General features: G+C 41.5%; 1 protein-coding gene across 4 annotated transcripts in view; it reads left to right on the forward strand.

The window, feature by feature from the left end:
* Positions 1-20826, forward strand: part of LOC121576745 (NT-3 growth factor receptor) — a 302625-nt gene that overhangs the window by 257796 nt on the left and 24003 nt on the right. For all 4 annotated transcript variants that reach the window (XM_041890145.2, XM_041890146.2, XM_041890149.2 and 1 more), the window contains exon 13: positions 17206-17336. In XM_041890145.2, coding sequence (XP_041746079.1) covers positions 17206-17336 — 131 coding nt within the window. The remainder of the gene's footprint in view (positions 1-17205; positions 17337-20826) is intronic.

Raw genomic sequence — 20826 nt, forward strand, 5'->3', positions numbered from 1 at the left:
TTCCTTAAATGAGTGAGCTTTGTCAAATCGGCTTAATTTATCTGCCTCTAAAGATGGTGTCTGATGACTCATCCTCTCATGGGTTCCAGAAAGCTGTATCTGAACGCAGACTATACTGGCTGCTAAATTCACTCATTGTCCATGTTGTGTGTATCCAAGCAACTCCTTATCGCCACTTAACTCTAAATACTTTTTGTTTGTTCCTAAATATTGCTCCTATTGGATTTATTTTGAAGTTGAACCCCCAGTAATGTTCCCATTTTCATATCCCTTGAAGAAGACTTCAGAGCAGCTGATTACGTTAACTAATGCTGTGCAGTCTCTCACATTGACTTTCCCCCTCTTAGATTTCTATTCGCAGTTCTCTTTTTTCCTAATGAATTGGTTTTCCTTTTATCGTTCCAAGAGTTGTGTATTGATTAAAGGCTTTGATCTCTGCTCCATCTTTTTCTTTAACACAGATGTGGTTGAGTGTCTCCCCATAAAGACTGATTGGAATTACTGTATGTCTCTATCTGAAAAATAGTGAGTTTTGTAGGGAATTTGTAGCTGAGGGCTTAATTGTTCTGCAGGTGCTTTCAGTGCTGTGTTATGCACTAGCCATTTAGGAGGTCTCATTGGCCATGTAATAGCACAACATTTTATATGCAGTGCCTTCCATAATTATTGGGACATTGAAGCATTTTTACTTATTTTGGCTGTGTAGAGTGCATTCGGAAAGTATTCTGACCCCTTGACTTTTTTCCACATTTTGTTACGTTACAACCTTATTCTAAAACGTTTTCCTCATCAATCTACAAACAATACCCTATAATGATGAAGTGAAAACATGTTTGTTTTTTTATTTGTTAAAAAAAACAGAAATATCACATTTACGTAAGTATTCAGATCCTTTGCTATGAGACACAAAATTGAGCTCAGGTGCATCCTGTTTACATTTATCATCCTTGAGATGTTTCTACAACTTGATTGGAGTCCACTTGTGGTAAATTCAATTGATTGGACATGATTTGGAAAGACACACACCTGTCTATATAAGGTCCCACAGTTGACAGTTCATGTCAGAGCAAAAACCAAGCCATGAGGTCGAAGGAATTGTCCGTAGAGCTCCGAGACAAGATTGTGTCGAGGCACGGATCTGGGGAAGGGTACCAAAACATTTCTGCAGCATTGAAGGTCCCCAAGAACACAGTGGCCTCCATCATGCTTAGTTTGGAACCACCAAGACTCTTCCTAGAGCTGTCCGCCCCGCCAAACTGAGCAATCCGGGGAGAAGGGCATTGGTCAGGGAGGTGACCAAGAACCTGATGGGTTCCTCTGTGGAGATGGGAGAACCTTCCAGAAGGACAACTATCTCTGCAGCAATCCACCAATCAGGCCTTTATGCGTGACCAGAAGGAAGCCACTCCTCAGTCAAAGGCACATGACAGCCCGCTTGGAGTTTGCCAAAAGGCACGTAAAGACTCTCAGACCATGAGAAACAAGATTCTCTGGTCAGATGAGACCAAGATTGAACTCTTTGGCCTGTATGCCAAGCGTCACGTCTGGAGGAAACCTGGCACCATCCCTATGGTGAAGCATGGTGGTGGCAGCATCATGCTGTGGTGAAGTTTTTCAGCAGCAGGGACTGGGAGACTAGTCAGGATCGAGTGAAAGATGAACTGTGCAAAGTACAGAGAGATCCTTGATGAAAACCTGATCCAGAGCACTCAGGACCTCAGACTGGGGCGAAGGTTCACCTTCCAACAGGACAACGACCCTAAGCACACAGCCAAGACAACGCAGTAGGGGCTTTGGGGCAAGTCTCTGAATGTCCTTGAGTGGCCCAGCCAGAGCCCAGACTTGAACCCGATCTAACGTCTCTGGAGAGACCTGAAAATAGCTGTCCAGCGACGCTCCCCATACAACCTGGCAGAGCTTGAGAGGATCTGCAGAGAAGAATGGGAGAAACCCCCCAAATATAGGTGTGCCAAGCTTGTAGCGTTATACCCAAGAAGACTCAAGGCTTTAATCGCTGCCAAAGGTGCTTCAACAAAGTACTGAGTAAATGGTCTGAATAGTTATGTACATTTTTTAAATATTTTTTTATTCTTAATACATTTGCTAAAATTTCTAAAAACCTGTTTTTATTTTGTCATTTTGGGCTATTTTGTGTAGATTGATGAGGGGGAAAAAAACAATTTTAGAATAACGCTGTAACGTAAGAAAATGTTGAAAAAGTCAAGAGGTCTGAATTATTTCCCGAATGCACTGTACTTCAAAACTTTGGATTTGAAATCAAACAATGACTATGAAGTTAAAGTGCAGACTGTCTGTTTTAATTTGAGTGAGAAAGTTATGGACGCACAAATATCAAACCCCCCACAAAAATGCTAACCTCCCCTGTTATTGTAATGGGGGTATGATATTTTTGCGTCTGTAACTTTCTCACTCATCATTATTCACGATTTGTTCAGGATTATCCGTAATCATGGTAGCATCCATGTTAATGTACAAGTGTTTTTATTAACCATTCATTTCTATTGGGCACAAAATAATCTGAAACACAACCAAAACAAACAGATAATCACAAGCTTGATGTAGTCATTGTGTGCTATGAATATGTGACCAAATATTTAACTTTTTACTACTTTAATACATATATAAGTGAATTTGTCCCAATACTTGTGCTCCCCTAAAATGGGGGCACTATGTACAAAAAGTGCTGTAATTTCTAAACGGTTCACCCGATATGGATTAAAATACCCACAAATGAAAGATGACAGTCTTCATAGTCATTGTTTGATTTCAAATCCAAACCTTTAGAGTATAGAGCCAAAATAATAAAAATGCTTCACTGTCCCAATAATTACGGAGGGCACTGTATCTCAATGTTACCACCCATTCCTTTGCTGTTAGGCTACAGAATGTGATATTACTCTGTAGCAGCAGGCTACGTTTATATCTGACCTGGCATGGAAAATGTACACTAAGTGTACAAAACATTAGGAACACCTTCCTAATATTGAGTTGCACCACCTTTTGCCCTCAGAACAGCCTCAATTCGTTGGGGCATGGACTCTACAAGGTGTCGAAAGCGTTCCACAGGGATGCTGCCCCATGTTGACTCCAATGCTTCTCACAGTTGTGTCAAGTTGGATGATTGTTCTTTGGGTGGTGGACCATTCTTGATACACACAGGAAACTGTTGAGCATGAAAAACCCAGAAGCGTTGCAGTTCTTGACACACTCAAACCGGTGTGCCAGGTAACTACTACTATTACCCCTTTCAAAGGCAATTCCATTTTTTGTCTTGCCCATTCACCCTCCGAATGTTACACATACACAATCCATGTCTCAATTGTCTCAAGGCTTAAAAATATTTATTTAACCTGTCTCCCCCCTTCATCTACACTGATTGAAGTGGATTTAACAGGTGACATCAATAAGGGATCATAGCTTTCACCTGGACTCACCTGGTCAGTCTATGTCATGGAAAGGGCAGGTGTTCCTAATGTTTTGTACACTCAGTGGAGATCACACCTGTAATTGGATCAATACTAAATGTTGTAAAGGTCCAGATCCTCTCGAGACACTAATTGTTCACATTTCCGTGAATCTTTGAGAAAAAAGATAAATGGATGAAAAATGATAGAGGGACACAGAGGCAAGCAAAGCCAATATCCGTTGTTCCATCTGATACACAATCAAGTAGTGCCTGGTGGCTGTGGAGAGAGAAGCGCATCATGAATGGCGTGTAAAGCAGCAGAATTGGTCATGTAAGACGGTGCACATGCTACAGTACGTGATGTCAATTTATAAGTTCTGGGTAAAGATTAGTTACTGGCACTCTCCTGCAGCCACGGTTCTCATCAAAACTAACAGGGCTATGTTTATCTAAATGAGTGGTCTACAGCTCACACACCAGCCCCTGCAGTCACACACACGTGCATGCACGCACGCACACACACACACACACACACACACACACACACACACACACACACACCTTCAATATAGTCCATACTCCCTGGGCTTGCAGGGTTCAGAAGGGAGACCCAATGAGAGAAAAGGAAATCACATTTAGTCCTGAAAAATAAATTGCAGGAGTTATACATTATACATTGCATGAATCTTTTAAGCCAATCCATCAGGGTCTTGTGTGTGTGTGTGTGTGTGTGTGACTGTTAATCTGTGTGTTTTACTGTGTATCTCTGCATGTGATGGCTTTGTATAACAAAATATCATAAAGATTTAGTATTTTTATCATTCATTATATAGTACTCCAGGATCCAAATCAGATGGGGATGAAAATGAAGAAAAAAATGCCCTTCATGACACTTTGTGCTATATAGTGTACATGGCATTGACTGTTCAATATGAAATACCCAAAACAGACAGACACTCAGAGAAACACTGCTCGGATAAAGCTGACCTTATGGACTTTAAGTAGGCAATGAGATATATTCAACCAATCAATGAACAGAGAGGAAAAACCGAGACCTACTTTATCCTCTTTGACTTTCCTTCAAACGGCACTGACAATGGGGTTTCTTTCCTTCAAGAGATCAGAGGAGTAGAAAGCAATGAGAATTTACACACTTTTGACTGCCGTCGTCAACAGAGCAGTGAAATTCACAGTGAAATTACTTTTTTTAAATGCTTGATGTCTTAATGAACTGTATTACCTGTTTTTTGTTGTTGTTGCAATTGTCATATATCATCCTCTTTTAGTGCAAGTGGGTATAATGTTCTTCAAACAGTTATAGTACAGGACTATCATATTGAAAATATGTTTCATTTCGGTTTGTGATAAGTCATATCACTTTGTCTGTTTTTGATAATGGATGTATTCTGATATAATAAAGATAACAGACACACTTGAGCTCTCTGTAGACAAAAGATGTCACTAACAAGATGCTAACTTTTCTCTTAGCAGAGACGACAGCAAACCTTACCCAGCTCACTCCAGGGCTTTTTAATACGTATTTACAGCAAGAGCGAGTTCTAGTAGAAATTCATGGCCCCGAGGGTGCTGTCGTTATTTTCTCTGAGCATAAATCACAGCGTTCCCCTCAGCCAGTCTAATGCCGCGGCTGATGAAGAATCAGGTCCATCATGGAAATCACCTTGTGTGGTTATAATCACTGATATTTCTATTTACTCCGACTGCAACAGTAAATCCAATGGCTTCATCCAGTGTCACACACGTACTTGTGGCTTTCGTTGATATTTCATCCGTCAGCTTTACAGATATTTCTGTGGTTTATATTTAATACCAGATATAGATGTAAAGTGTTGGTCCCATGTCTCATGAGCTGAAATAAAAGATCCCTGAAATGTTCAATACGCACAAAAAGCTTATTTATCTCAAAATGTGTGCAAAAATGTGTTTACATCCCTGTTAGTGAGCATTTCTCCTTTGCCAAGATAATCCATCCACCTGACAGGTGTGGCATATCAAGAAGCTGATTAAATAGCATGATCATTATACAGTTGCACCTTGTGCAGGGGACAATAAAAGGCCACTCTAAAATGTGCAGTTTTGTCACACAACATAATGCCACAGATGTCTCAAGTTTTGAGGGAGCGTGCAATTGGCATGCGGACTGCGGGAATGTCCACCAGAGAATTTCATGTTCAATAGTCTCCCATAAGCCGCCTCCAACATTGTTTTAGAGAATTTGGCAGTACGTCCAACCGGCCTCACAACAGCAGACGACGTGTAACCACCTGCGGGTTCGTCTGAGATCAGCCACCCGGACAGCTGATGAAACAGTCTCAGGGAAGCTCGTCTGCGTGCTCGTCGTCCTCACCAGGGTCTTGACTTGACCGCAGTTTGGCGTCTTAACCAACTTCAGTGGTTAAGACTGGCACGCTGGAGAACTTTGCTCTTCACTGATGAATCCCGGTTTCAACTGTACCGGGCAGATGGCAGCATGTATGGCGTTGTGTGGGGGAGCGGTTTGCTGATGTCAACGTTGTGAACAGAGTGCCCCATGGTGGTGGAGGGGTTATGGTATGGGCAGGCATAAGCTACGGACAATGAACACAATAGCATTTTATCGATGGCAATTTGAATGCACAGAGATACCGTGACGAGATCCTGAGGCCCATTGTCGTGCCATTCATCTGCCTCCATTACCTCATGTTTCAGCATGATAATGCAGGGCCCATGTCACAAGGACCTTTACACATTTCCTGGAAGCTGAAAATGTCCCAGTTCTTCCATGGCCTGCATACTCACAAGACATGTCACCCATTGAGCATGTTTGGGATGCTCTGGATCGACGTGTACGACAGCATGTTCCAGTTTCCCGCCAATATCCAGCAACTTTGCACAGCCATTGAAGAGGAGTGGGATAACATTCCACAGGCCACAATCAACAGCCTAATCAACTCTATGCGAAGGAGATGTGTCACGCTGCATGAGGCAAATGGTGGTCACACCAGATATTTATTGGTTTTCTGATCCACGCCCCTACCTTTTTTTGTGAAATCCATAGATTAGGACCTAATTAATTCATTTCAATTGACTGGTTTCCTTATATGAACTGTAACTCAGTACAATCTTCGAAATTGTTGCATGTTGCGTTTATATTTTTGTTCAGTGTACATTTACCTACATACAGTTACTTTGTAAGAATAGGAAATGTCTTCATTATGTATCTTTTCACCGAAATGCACAAATATTTAACTTGAAGAGATAAATGATGAATGAATGCATCAACAAGCTCAGAATCTGCAGTTAGATTGACATTCACTTCATTAATCAAGGAACTAATTTGATTAAATGTGAATTTACTTGAAATATTAATCATGGCTGTCTCTATGGTCACAGCCTGTACCCTCTGTCAGAATGCTCCCCCTCTCTACTACCAGCTATTTACTGAGCTGCAGGACAGTCAGTCGAAGTGCAGGGAGAGAGAGGTCTGATAGGAGGAGCACACCTTGTGGTCGGCTGGATTTCTTCCCATCACCTGCAGGTGGAAAATCTGTGGGAAATTAATCCTTATTAGTGACAAAAAGGCAGGTGACAGAGGACATGTCCCTTGGCAAGGCCCATCCAGATCTGGCTCCGACTTTTACCTCTTCAGACAACCTCTTTGTTTTAGCATTCTGCCCAGTGTTTTAATGAAATAGGTTATATCATCTGCCAGCTTGGTTTTATTTTTCTAGCCTTTCATAATGAGCAGATGTAATATATTCAGTGATTAAATGAAGATATGGCTAGTGCAGAGCTGTTGTCTAAATGGATTTATTCAAGTAATCACTTGAAGAGCTTCAGGCCAGAAGTATTTCAAATCACCTCAAAGTCAAAGACTTGGCTGTATGTAGGGAATGGTAGCAATGGCAAAGGTTACCAAGAAGTAAAACAAAAAATAATTACTATGTGAGAAAGATTTAGTAACATTCATTCACTCACTCACTCACTCACTCACTCACTCACTCACTCACTCACTCACTCACTCACTCACTCACTCACCTACTCACTCACTCACTCAATCACTCAATCACTTAATCACTTAATCTCCTTTTATGTAGACAAGTCATTTTCTGTTGCAAGGTGATAAGAACAGTATTCAGAACCAGATACTAAATGTTAGCCCCTGTTAGCCCTCTGCTCCACCACTACAGAACAGATACCATCTTCTCTTCCCACGGCAACAGTTGACTGATGGCTGTCCCCTACACAGAGATCATGAGCAAAACATGAGTTTTGTCCAGATGCAATCAATATCAGAGATTGGCTGTAACCCTGCTCCATGACCCATAGCTAGGTGTCGCGGCCTCTTCCCTCATCCATCTATGTCTTCATCAGTTGGATTTAGGCCCAAAACAACACCCAAGGAGCCCCATCGTCCAGATAACCATGGCTATTTTTATAGCTCCATTTAAGGATGAACATAGGAGTTCAGGGTTATCTTGTAGTAAACAACTATCCTCTTTAGAAAATAAACATGTTTGTAGGACATTTATTATAATAAAATGATAGTAGTCATATGTAGTATCCATCACAGTTGAAGCCCTTTTCACATTCGTTACTGAACATACAGTAATATGATCAACAGATCAAAAATCTCATCACTTGTTGGGTATGCATTACTTGCTTAATCCATTGATTATTTTTTTCTTCCTCTAATTTCTTCCTTGAAGTGAATACTTAACGTAGCTATATGTATGCAAATGTGAGTCTCCCAACTCATTAAAAGCATTCTAATTGCAACTCAGTGGCGGAACGGTCATCACACTGCAGAATCTAACCTTGCTCTGCGCTCCACCTCCTGCTATGCTACTGTATCCATCCATGGATGCAACGTCTGCTGCAGGACTGGAGTCAGAAAGTTAATATGACCTTGATAGTGTCTCAATAACAGTGTAATAATGGTTAGAGTCAGGGGAGTGTTTCAACATTTTAATTTGCCAATAAAATCTAAATGAAAAAAAAACAAATGCTTCACATACTGACAGAGAGTACAGGCTCTATATTGACAAATCAAACAGACGACAGAAGCATGTTTTGGAGTGGAATATATTCAGTATATTTCACATTAACCAAACTAGTTTTCCATTGAGGAAATCTATGCTTTCCTATACTTAAGTCACATGTGAAAGTCCCTCTGGATAAGAGCGTCTGCTAAATGACTAAAATGTAATGTAAATGTAAAGTAGTTCCGATAAGTGATGGGTAGTTGGCCATTCTTTCTTCCCAAAGAAAGATTTGTTGAAGTCAAATTATAGCATTCGTATCAGAAGATGATATATGTGGTTTGTACACTCACCTTACTTTGATGACACACTGTGTGTAAAGTCTCTGCAACACAGACTGCGTGTAGAGTCTCTAGCATAAAAAAAGGATGATGGTTGTTCCAGCCCCAAAACATTTAGACTCGCACAATTGAACTCAGATTTATCTCCCCAACATCTGCACTTGAGGTCATCCAATTTCACCTAAGCAGGGGTTGGAACCAAAATAATTTTCCAATCATTTTGTACTGAACAGAACCATTATTTTTTAGTTCCATTCCACTGTTCTGACTAGCAAAATAAAGTTCTGAACTGGTTTGAACCAAAAAAGTAAAGGTTTATATCATTCCTTTCTGTTCCTTTTTAAACCTCTGAAATCTATATATTTTTTACATTTAGCTCGACATTTAATTATTTCACCAATGGATAGAGCAGCTTGCTATGGAGCGGGCAAGCTATAGGCATTGGACAGATAAGTGTAGTGTAGGGTGCGACATGCGACTGAAATTTTGCGGGTGAGGACAATGCTGGGTATGAAGTGCATTATCTGAATTAGGCCCACATAATTATACCTACAGAGGAGTGGTTTCTATGAAGGAACTTTGAATGTCTTTGAACTTCAGTGAGTTGGCTTTGCGTTGGCACTTTGTAGCATTTTTTGTGGGGGCTGGAATTTTTTTTACAGAACGGAAAATAACGTTATTAACCGGTTCCTTTTAAAATATTGGTTCTATTCCGGAACAGTATAGATCACTTTCGTTCTCGGTTATGGTTCTGTTCCTCAATTTGTTTTGTTATTTTCCAGTTTTCTGTTCTGTTCCCTGAACCAGTTCCAAGCCCAGACCCTGAGTGCTGCTGGTTCACTCCAAAGTAAATTCAAGTCAGAGTTTGAAAGAGTTTGAGTACCTGTATTAGTCATTCCTCCTGCTACTCAGAACACATTTGAACTGAGTCTGAATCTCTCTCTGTGCTCTCTTGGCTTCCTCATGGCCTGTTTTGTTATGTGAGGAGCCTTCCTGAGAGGATTGGCACTGACTCCAGCTGCTCCTTATGTTCGGCCCTCTTCATGCGTACACCGCGGCTACAGTACAATCCTCCAACCAACCTTGGATGGTGGTAAAGCCCTGAAGTGAAGCTTGCTGCTTCCTTCCTCGCAAGCCTCTCCAGACACAATGAGACTTATTTTTCACACACCACTGCTCATGCTTTAAAGCTCATTCCTTATTCATGTGATTGTCATGTTTACTGACAGTGCTGTTCAGCATCCAGGTTTCAATGGCAGTCATGAATTGCCCTGCCTTTTGTTTCCCTTCAGGACTTTCTGACACAACACACTTTCCCAGAATCAACCGAGTATGATATCCTCTCTCTGTGTGTCTGTCTCTCCTTGATCTCTCCTTCTGTCAACACCAACATAAGAATATGATAGATGTTTCCATATGTGAATAAGCTGTCTATCTCTTCTCTGCATCTGGTTTCACATTATGGAGGCAAGGCCCTGGGCTCACCACGAAGTTGGGTGTAGAAGCGTTGGAAGGTCGAATTCATTTGAACTCAGCATTTGTAGCTTCTATGTGCTATGTTTGACGATATTGTGCAGTTTGTATACATATGCCTATTGTGTGTGGAACAAAGCAACATGAACAAATCCTAGTGTAAATATACTGTCCATTTGCAAACCATAGATGTACGGTTACAAAATCTATAGCAACCGCAGTGCACGCCTCTGACGTGTTGTTGAGTGCTTTATTTCTGTAGTGTTTTTTGTTTTGTTTTCCTACTTCATGCTCTGCATCCCTCTGTTTGCTGTAGTGTTCTTCAACATCCCCTCAGTCAAAGCACCTGGAGAAATGTGTTGCTCTGAAAGAGAGAGAGCGTGCTCTACATTATGTATCAGCCAGTGTCTGGCAGAGCCTGTGGAGGAAATGTGCTGATAGAGATTCATTCTACTCGTCTGCATAAGAGAAAAATAATCAGATAAAGATGAGGCAAGGCAACCACGTAAGGTGACACTGGGATTCAGGTGAGAGCCCTGTGGATGACTCGCATGGAGAGATTCAGAGATTGGAGCCTTTTATGGCCACGGCCCTCATTTGCATTTTTTGTATTTGTTTGTGAGAGGAGCAGGGGAGTGATGCGTGTGGGAGGTGTGAGAGGAGAGTGCTAGGTGTGAGGGGGAGGTATATGAAAATGTATGCACTCACTAACTGTAAGTCGCTCTGAATAAGAGCGTCTGCTAAATGACTAAAATGTAAATGTAAATGTATAAGAGGAGGAGAAGGTGCTCTGCTCTGTAGAACAGTGTCTTCTGTGTGTGAGGTGTAAAAGTCTGAGAATGGTGCAAGGGTGTTTACAGACTAACAGACAGGCCGGTACTTTCCGGGATCCCCTCAAACACTCATTTTGGGGCACCATCTGCCACCTGCCCCCAACACTGAACACATGCAGGCTGTGTCCTCTCTCCGCATTCCCACACTGTTTTCATTACACCAGTACACAGAGCCATCCATTAACCTCGCTGGCAAGCAGCACACACTCCCCCATCCCATATTACTAATAACTTCAGGGCACCTGTTTTGCACATGTTGTGCATATGAACTTGATACGGTCTAGCCACTGAGGGGAGACAGACATTTCTAACACTAATTCAACATGAGTCAGCTCAGCAGGCAATGGTTTATTTGTATTTTTTTCTCTTCCTGTGAATTATCTGAATAGATAAACATCTCTTAATTGTTTAAGTACATCTAACGGCATAGATACATTAATGTATCCTCAAATGCATCTGGTTTGCTCATGTAATGTTGTTGTGTATGTCTCTGTTTCAATAAATATTACGAGGAGGCAAACACTAGGTTGTGTGAGAGAACTGTTAGAACAGGTATCATAGAAACAGCATTGTGAAGAATAGAAGACGAGGTACTGTGTGTGTGTGTGGGACACCCATAGGGAACATTTTTAGAGAGAGGAGTAAAGGTCTTGCTAGGAGTAGTACAAATCAAATCAAATGTTATTGCGGGTGTAGTGAAATGCTTATGTTCCTAGCTCCAACAGTGCAATAGTATCTAACAAATCACAACAATACACTCAAATCTAAAAGTAAAAGAATGGAATTAAGAAATATATATATATTAGGACGAGCAATGTCGGAGTGGCATTGACTAAAACACAGTAAAATAGAATACAGTATATACATATGAAATTAGTAAAGCAGTGTGTAAACATTATTAAAGTGACTAGTGTTCCATTATTAAAGTGACCAGTGATTCCATGTCTATGTATATAGGGCAGCAGCCTCTAAGGTGCAACCGGGTGGTAGCCGCCTAGATGGCTATTTAACAGTCTGATGGCCTTGAGATAGAAGCTGTTTTTCAGTCTCTCGGTCCCAGTTTTGATGCACCTGTACTGACCTCGCCTTCTGGATGGTAGCGGGGTGAACAGACCTTGGCTCGGGTGGTTGATGTCCTTGATGATCTTTTTGGCTTTACTGTGACATCGGGTGCTGTAGGTGTCCTGGAGGGTAGGCAGTGTGCCCCCGGTGATGCGTTGGGCAGACCGCACCACCCTCTGGAGAGCCCTGCGGTTGCGGGCGGTGCAGTTGTCGTACCAGGCGGTGATACAGCCTGACAGGATACTCTCAATTGTGCATCTGTAAAAGTTTGTGAGGGTCTTAGGGGCCAAGCCAAATTTCTTCAGCCTCCTGAAGTTGAAGAGGCGCTGTTGCGCCTTCTTCACATTTTTTACATTTTAGTCATTTAGCAGACGCTCTTATCCAGAGCGACTTACAGTTAGTGTCAGATTGTCAGATTGTCAAGGGCCAGTGATTGGACTGAATGAAATGCTTCACTTCTGTTTGTACATGTAATGGAGGTATGTTGAGGGGGGCATTATAGAAGCTTTTAAGCTTTGTTCACATTGGCAGTTTGAAGTGACTCAAATCAATATTTCTTTGCATATCCGATTAGAATCTGTTATTTTTCCTTCAGTCTGAACAGCCAAAAGGCACATGGAATCGGATATTTCAAGCCACATTTCAAACCACCTACAAAGGTGGTTTGAAATCAGATACAAATCTGATTCCTGGCCATGCGACTTGTCTGAACGGTCAAATCTGATTTATTTGCAGTCAAGTGGTGTTTAGACTTATTTAGCATATCTTGTTGCTTGCTAGCTACTCTGTTGACAGTGTGGTAGCTAACTAGCTTGTTAATTGTTTACAAACATTAGGGAATGTGCTAGAACGGTAAACAGCTACCTAGCTAGCTAGTTGACTTCTGTGGCAAACCAAAAAGGACTTGTTTTGAAAGTTGGATATATCCTTTGAGGCTTTAAAAGTGTTCTTACCCTATGATTTTGATCATTCAAAGCAACTGGGAAACATCCATGGCAGGCATTGTTGTCACCTTCGCTTGGTCGCTAGATAACTTCTGCCTGATAGGAAGCACAAGCACCACCACCAATCAGCCTACACCACTGCACATACAGTGGGGGAAAAAAGTATTTAGTCAGCCACCAATTGTGCAAGTTCTCCCACTTAAAAAGATGAGAGAGGCCTGTAATTTTCGTCATAGGTACACGTCAACTATGATAGACAAAATGAGAAAAAAAAATCCAGAAAATCACGTTGTAGGATTTTTAATGAATTTATTTGCAAATTATGGTGGAAAATAAGTATTTGGTCAATAACAAAAGTTTCTCAATACATTGTTATATACCCTTTGTTGGCAATGACACAGGTCAAACGTTTTCTGTAAGTCTTCACAAGGTTTTCACACACTGTTGCTGGTATTTTGGCCCATTCCTCCATGCAGATCTCCTCTAGAGCAGTGATGTTTTGGGGCTGTCGCTGGGCAACACGGACTTTCAACTCCCTCCAAAGATTTTCTATGGGGTTGAGATCTGGAGACTGGCTAGGCCACTCCAGGACATTGAAATGCTTCTTACGAAGCCACACCTTCGTTGCCCGGGCGGTGTGGTTGGGATCATTGTCATGCTGAAAGACCCAGCCACGTTTCATCTTCAATGCCCTTGCTGATGGAAGGAGGTATTCACTCAAAATCTCATGATACATGACCCCATTCATTCTTTCCTTTACACGGATCAGTCGTCCTGGTCCCTTTGCAGAAAAACAGCCCCAAAGCATGATGTTTCCACCCCCATGCTTCACAGTAGGTGTGGTGTTCTTTGGATGCAACTCAGCATTCTTTGTCCTCCAAACACAACGAGTTGAGTTTTTACCAAAAAGTTCTATTTTGGTTTCATCTGACCATATGACATTCTCCCAATCCTCTTCTGGATCATCCAAATGCACTCTAGCAAACTTCAGACGGGCCTGGACATGTACTGGCTTAAGCAGGGGGACACATCTGGCACTGCAGGATTTGAGTCCCTGGCGGCATAGTGTGTTACTGATGGTAGGCTTTGTTACTTTGGTCCCAGCTCTCTGCAGGTAATTCAATACGTCCCCCCGTGTGTTTCTGGGATTTTTGCTCACCGTTCTTGTGATAATTTTGACCCCATGGGGTGAGATCTTGCGTGGAGCCCCAGATCGAGGGAGATTATCAGTGGTCTTGTATGTCTTCCATTTCCTAATAATTGCTCCCACAGTTGATTTCTTCAAACCAAGCTGCTTACCTATTGCATATTCAGTCTTCCCAGCCTGGTGCAGGTCTACAATTTTGTTTCTGGTGTCCTTTGACAGCTCTTTGGTCTTGGCCATAGTGGAGTTTGGAGTGTGACTGTTTGAGGTTGTGGACAGGTGTCATTTATACTGATAACAAGTTCAAACAGGTGCCATTAATACAGGTAACGAGTGGAGGACAGAGGAGCCTCTTAAAGAAGAAGTTACAGGTCTGTGAGAGCCAGAAATCTTGCTTGTTTGTAGGTGACCAAATACTTATTTTCCACCATAATTTGCAAATAAATTCATAAAAAATCCTACAATGTGATTTTCTGGGAAAAAAAATCTCAATTTGTCTGTCATAGTTGACGTGTACCTATGATGAAAATTACAGGCCTCTCTCATCTTTTTAAGTGGGAGAACTTGCACAATTGGTGGCTGACTAAATACTTTTTTGCCCCACTGTATACCCGTCATTACTATGACAACTAGCGTAGCCATGTCAGCAAATGACTGCTGTCTGAACACACACAAATCCGATTTGGTCACTTGTAACTTGCTGTTTGGAAACAGATTTGAAAAACAAAACAGATTTGAGCATTAAGGCCTGCAGTGTGAAAAAGGCTTTAGAGGGAAGTAAATCCCTATCTGATTACATCGCTACTAACCTAAACACTGATTAATACAGGAAGGTTAGGGGACTTTACATCTGAGGACTGGGTCAGGGAACATGCAGATATTGCTTCAGTTTACTGTGGCATCTTCCTATTTTAGTTCCCAACCCAAAGGGTAGTAAAATGAACTGTTTTCTCCAGTGAAGATTTGGGTCTATGTGATGTTCACAGCAGAATCTATTACAAAGTACTCAAAGTACAGCCTTTTACTGATAGATTAAAGATTTGGTATGTATTTGACACCTGTGTTTACTCTACTGTACAATTGTGTTTGAACTCAAATATGTTAAACAGAGTTCATATAATGAGAAGTCACTTTTTATGAAAAGTCACCCCCGAAAACAGCAGCATTTGCATAAAGTAATCATCCAGAAGTCAAGTACCAGTGATTGGACTGAATGAAATGCTGTCATTTGTGGTCTACTGGAGAGAGAGAGAGACAGAGACAGAGACAGAGACAGAGACAGAGAGAATTGCTGTGGTAACTATATTCCCAATCAAATACCAACGATTTGCAAACATTTGAAACCAAATCAGCTCTAGTTTGCTCTTCTGTCATTTTCAGCGCAGTGGAGTCAACATCTGCTCTGCCAAAGCAAAGCAGCCTAATTAGGATGAAGACTGTGTCCTGTTCTATCCCAGCTGTGTGATCTGTGCTGCTGGGCCACACTGAGAGAGATAAGGCCCAGTGAGGGTAAACTCCCTGAATGGGTGCCCTCGCCCACATAAACAGAGAGGTGAATGCACCACAACCGCTGTGGTAATGAGAAAATTAGCCCAAGCTATTTGTAACTTCCTTAATTGCTTTGTGTGGATAGACAGCACACCTTCCAGCATACCCATAGCTACCTGCTAATTGTAAACCTATCACTGTCTTTCTTGGAAATTGAGAAGGCAGAGGATAAAAGAAGCAATTACAGAGAACAAAAACAATGATTTATTTCTGGATCCTTATTAAATAAATGTTATCTAATTAGATTACCGATATTTGTGTGGGTTTGCAGATGTAAAAAAAAATCTCAGTCCAGTGCAAACCATTATCAAACATGTTTTTAAGATTACCTATGGTCGCAGTTCAAGCATAAATATTTGCAGCGCTATCATGCTGTTATTAATTTGTTATTGCGTTGATTGTGCTCATTGCATTGTAGCTACTATTCCTCTGGTGCTTCATAAGGGAAATGCCTTGTTTGTGCCAACCAATAGTAATACGAGCTCTGTCCATCCAATGCCTCAGTATGTACCTATCTCTCTGCTCTGCCCTAGTCCTGCAGGGGGGATCTGTGGTACCGTACTGGGCTGGTCCTTGGACAGTAGTGGGTATTGGTGTTGGACAGCAGCTCATCCGAACCCTTGTTTTGAGTAAATACCAGATGCTGCTGTGACTTGCCATATGGAAGCCACACTTCCCCAAGCAGGCAGCTTTCAGCCACTCAGAACAGGTGGAACGCACTGAGATTAAGGACTAATACTGGCTGTAAACTGTGATTTCATCAGAATTTTACCACAGTGTACAGGTTGCAGACAGGTTGCTGACATTTTCCAGGTTTGCTTGGATTATTATGATCGCTTTATTTTATTTTTGGAAGGGGAAGGGGTCATTTTGACTTTGAAGCATTGCATCCTACTGGTTGGGAACGGAATTAACATTTCCTCACTGCAGTTGCTATGGTGTGCAGGTTCTAATATGTTATATCATTACAGGGCAATGGACATTTTCTAATTGTGGTATATTTATGGATGCTGTAAGTAAGTAACAAACACATGTGTTTTACCCTCACATCTCTTCTAACCCTCTATAGCTCCACAGCAGGTCTTATGGCTGTGTTCTGTATGCCTGTAGCCAATTAATCCAACCTCATCATTAGATCCACTGAGGCTTCATAGCAGGATTTAAGACATACCAGTCCCATCAGTGAACCATCACTTAACACTTGCCCCTAATTCTGTCAGAAACACTGATGGTTTGTTGCTCCTGGAACTGCTGACCACTTAAACCATGTCTCTCTCTCTCTCTCTCTCTCTCTCTCTCTCTCTCTCTCTCTCTCTCTCTCTCTCTCTCTCTCTCTCTCTCTCTCTCTCTCTCTCTCTCTCTCTCTCTCTCTCTCTCTCTCTCTCCCTCTCTCTCTCTCTCTCTCTCTCTCTCTCTCTCTCGCGCTCTGGCCCCCCCATCTCCATCTACAGACGTGCAGCACATAAAACGTCGGGACATCATTCTGAAGCGGGAGCTGGGAGAAGGGGCCTTTGGGAAGGTGTTCCTGGCAGAGTGCTATAACCTCAGCCCCACCAAGGACAAGATGCTGGTGGCTGTCAAGGTAAGAGATGATCTCTCAGTTACACAGGGCCACCTCACTTTCCAGTTACAGCAGACCCCTCACAGAGGTCAGGGCCCCTCAGCGCTCAGTGTCTGAACTGTATTAACTTGATCCTTGAACGTCTCTTGGGGCCACCACACCTGCCATGGGCAGGTGCCTCAACAAGAAGGATTTGGAAACTTGGATCGATAAAAATGTGTTTTTTTGCTGTAGTGTAGATCGATAATCATACTAATGATCATTGAGGTCACTATGAGTACCATGTTGGTTGTCTCATATCAGACTGAGTGTATGAGGCTCCAATATGAGGTGACAGTGCCCCAGTATCTGTGCGTTAGAGATGTCGATGATGAGTATGACGTGTCTCCTCTCTAACGCACAGGCAGCTCAGATTCAAACTCCCATTAGACAGCTCTGCAAGTGTTATGATGTCAAAATATGTTTGTTACTCGCCAAATATGGAGATTCGCTGAGCAACTATCTTAATTTACTCCCTAGCAACCGGAAAAAAATCATATTCGGCACCTCCGATATAAATCACTCATTACTGCCACGCTCAGATCGGAAGTCTACAACAGCTCAGTACATTTGAGGTGCCGAAGAGGCATTTTGTATTTAGACCTTTTTTGGATACTGGGGCAGGGTGACTGCAGCAGCTGACTAATAGGTGAGAACATTTCCCCCTGGAAGTCACGTTCATAGCTATATACCTCATTAGCAGGTTCACTTAACACAATATTAAACATGTTTTACATGCTGTACAGGTCATTATGGCTGACTTCAATATCAACTTTTGTGTCAAGATTTTTTGTGTCACTTTTAGCTAAAGCTTCACTGTTGGAATTAAGCTCAATGGTGCTCAATATGAAATAAAAGGCTAATGAACTGTAGCATTAACTGTATAACAGACTGGTAGCTGGAACAAACAACTATGAGCATTATGTACAACTGGTGGGCATTAACCATCTGGGTTCGCCTCTTCACTAACACACACACACACACACACATACACACACACACACACACACACACACACACACACACACACACTAGTGCTGAGCAATTAACCAAAATATATGTTTAAAAAATTATAATAATCCTCTGAGCCAAGGATATTGATCAAATGAATGGCGTTTTGTCAGGGTCCTTTATAAATATGACTTATTCAGTGATTCCCTTAGCTTTAAAAATAAATAAATGTGGCTGTCATGGGAGGCATGTTAAAATATAGCTGCTTGTTAGTGAGGCTTAAGGGTGATCATAGATCTCCTGATCCTAAATAGGTCTCAGTGGGTTTGATGGCAGCAGTAAGATCTGTCATTCAACCAGGGCCATATGGTGTACCTTGTTACAATGGTACACAGAGAGAATGGAGGCGTTGAATGTTCAGCGATCAATATTTATGTGACTTTAGAGGACTGCTCCTGGATTGCAGTTGGGGCATAATTGAGGTGGTAGCCACCAAACAGCTTGTTTACCTATTATGTTTGTTCACACATTTACAACCCATTATTACAAGGGTATAGATTTTCACAGCTTCAAGGTTAATCAGGTCTATTGGGATTGTGTTTTATCAGCCCTAGTTGATGCAGACACCTGTTTATAACAACATCCATTTTAAAGGCCCAGTGCAGTCAAACTAGATTTTCCTGTGTATTATATATATTTACACCCTATGAGATTGGAATAATACTGTGACATTGTGAAAATTATGATAATGCCCTTTTAGTGTTATTTGAAAAGATCTGCAAAAATGTCAGCCTGTTTTGGTGGGATGGAGTAACATCACCAGGCGGTAAATTAGTTAATAGACCATTAAGAAAGAGAGTTCCAAACCTCTCTGGCAATAACATCTAGTTTTCAGTTTTCCCCTCCCCACTCAGACCACTCCCAGACAGAACTAGCAAAATTCTTGCTTGAGAAATTGCTCTTTGCTAAGAAGCTGTTTTTGTTTCTTTTTGACCATTTTAATTGAAAACAATCTGCCAAGTGCACTGTTGACACTTTTAGGGATGCTTTTTCAAGATTTCTTGAACTCGCTTTGATACTTAAAAGAGAATTAGCCTAGATTTGATACAATAACAGAGATCATATACTGTAACTAGATGTGTCTACGGTGCTGCTTATAACTAGTATGTAACACTGATAATATATCTTAAAGGTTTTACAATTAGACTGAAGAACTGGAGGATTATGGTTGAGAAACAGAACATTACAGAAACCGTTTGTAATCTGAAGGAGAGCAGTTTCAATAGTTCAGCATCTGTATCATTGACCAACGGGGTGAAACTAACTAATTAAATATCAACCTCAAGATAGCCGTAACTAAATAATGGTAAACTGATATTGCTTGAATTATGTTGAGGTCAATACAATCTCAAGAGACATAGGCTATATTTCAATAAAAACCACACCACTGCTCTGTCTATATGATTCCCAGAAACTAGAAAGACAAGCTTCTCAAAAAATCCCTAATAAAATGAACTTCTCAACCCCAAACATTGCTTTGGGTTTGCTTATTCATCTATAGACCTATGAATGGCAGCTCACAAAGTTGACTGGAATCGACTCAGTATTGTGGACAATAGGAGAAAGCAAGGTGAATACTGTGGAGGTGGTGTGGCTGGTGTGGGCCTGCATAATGTGAATGGTTGGTTGTGAGGGAGGGTGGCAGAGAGAGTCTTCCTTTCACAGCGAGGTGAAACCCATATGTAGATAGCAGCTGTGTTGGCTGTCAAGAGGAGGAACCAGGTCAAAACAATCACAGTAATGTACTATTAATATTGAGATCAAAATGGGTATATTGGACCTTTTTAAGTTGTTAGTGCAAAAAGAGATACAGTATTCTCATAAAATATATTTTTTCCAGTTAAAATCATCACAAGATATTGGTAGCTGGTCACATAACATCACTGTGTCAAATCCATCCTGAAACACAGTGGGTCATACTGTCACAATCTCCTTGAAATGAGAAGTGACTGTCAGTAATTGTTGCGCTTAATTTATTACATTTCATGTAAAGATTACGATTGTAACCTCGGGTTCAAATGCAAATTTCACCTCTAACATGACACTGGTTGAGGATATTAAAGTTCAAAGGTCATACAAAGGTACCTAGATCAGCTGCTGGAGGAGGGGTCACACTATGATGGTTGGAGACAAGTGGCACATTCATCACTATTTCCCTCTTGTCACCATCACTCTTCATCAAGGCGCTCATCCATGGAATGATGTTAGCCATGATAGTGTGGAGGGAGCCACAGTGCAGAGGCAGGGGAAAGAGGCCAACCTTACAGAGACAGACTGCAGCTGGAGAAATCAGGCTGTCTGTGAGGGATGTTAGATCATCTCCCAAAATGTTCTACTCCACAGATGCTTTGATTATGAATAATGGAGGCAACACTGAGCTGGCTTTCTTTTGACTTGCTTTTTCTTTCTTCCTTTTCTTCACATCCCCAGTCACCAGAGTGGATCCTATTGAAATAGATGC

This window comes from Coregonus clupeaformis, chromosome 29 (assembly GCF_020615455.1).
Source record: "Coregonus clupeaformis isolate EN_2021a chromosome 29, ASM2061545v1, whole genome shotgun sequence".
Classification (NCBI taxonomy): Eukaryota; Metazoa; Chordata; class Actinopteri; order Salmoniformes; family Salmonidae; genus Coregonus; species Coregonus clupeaformis.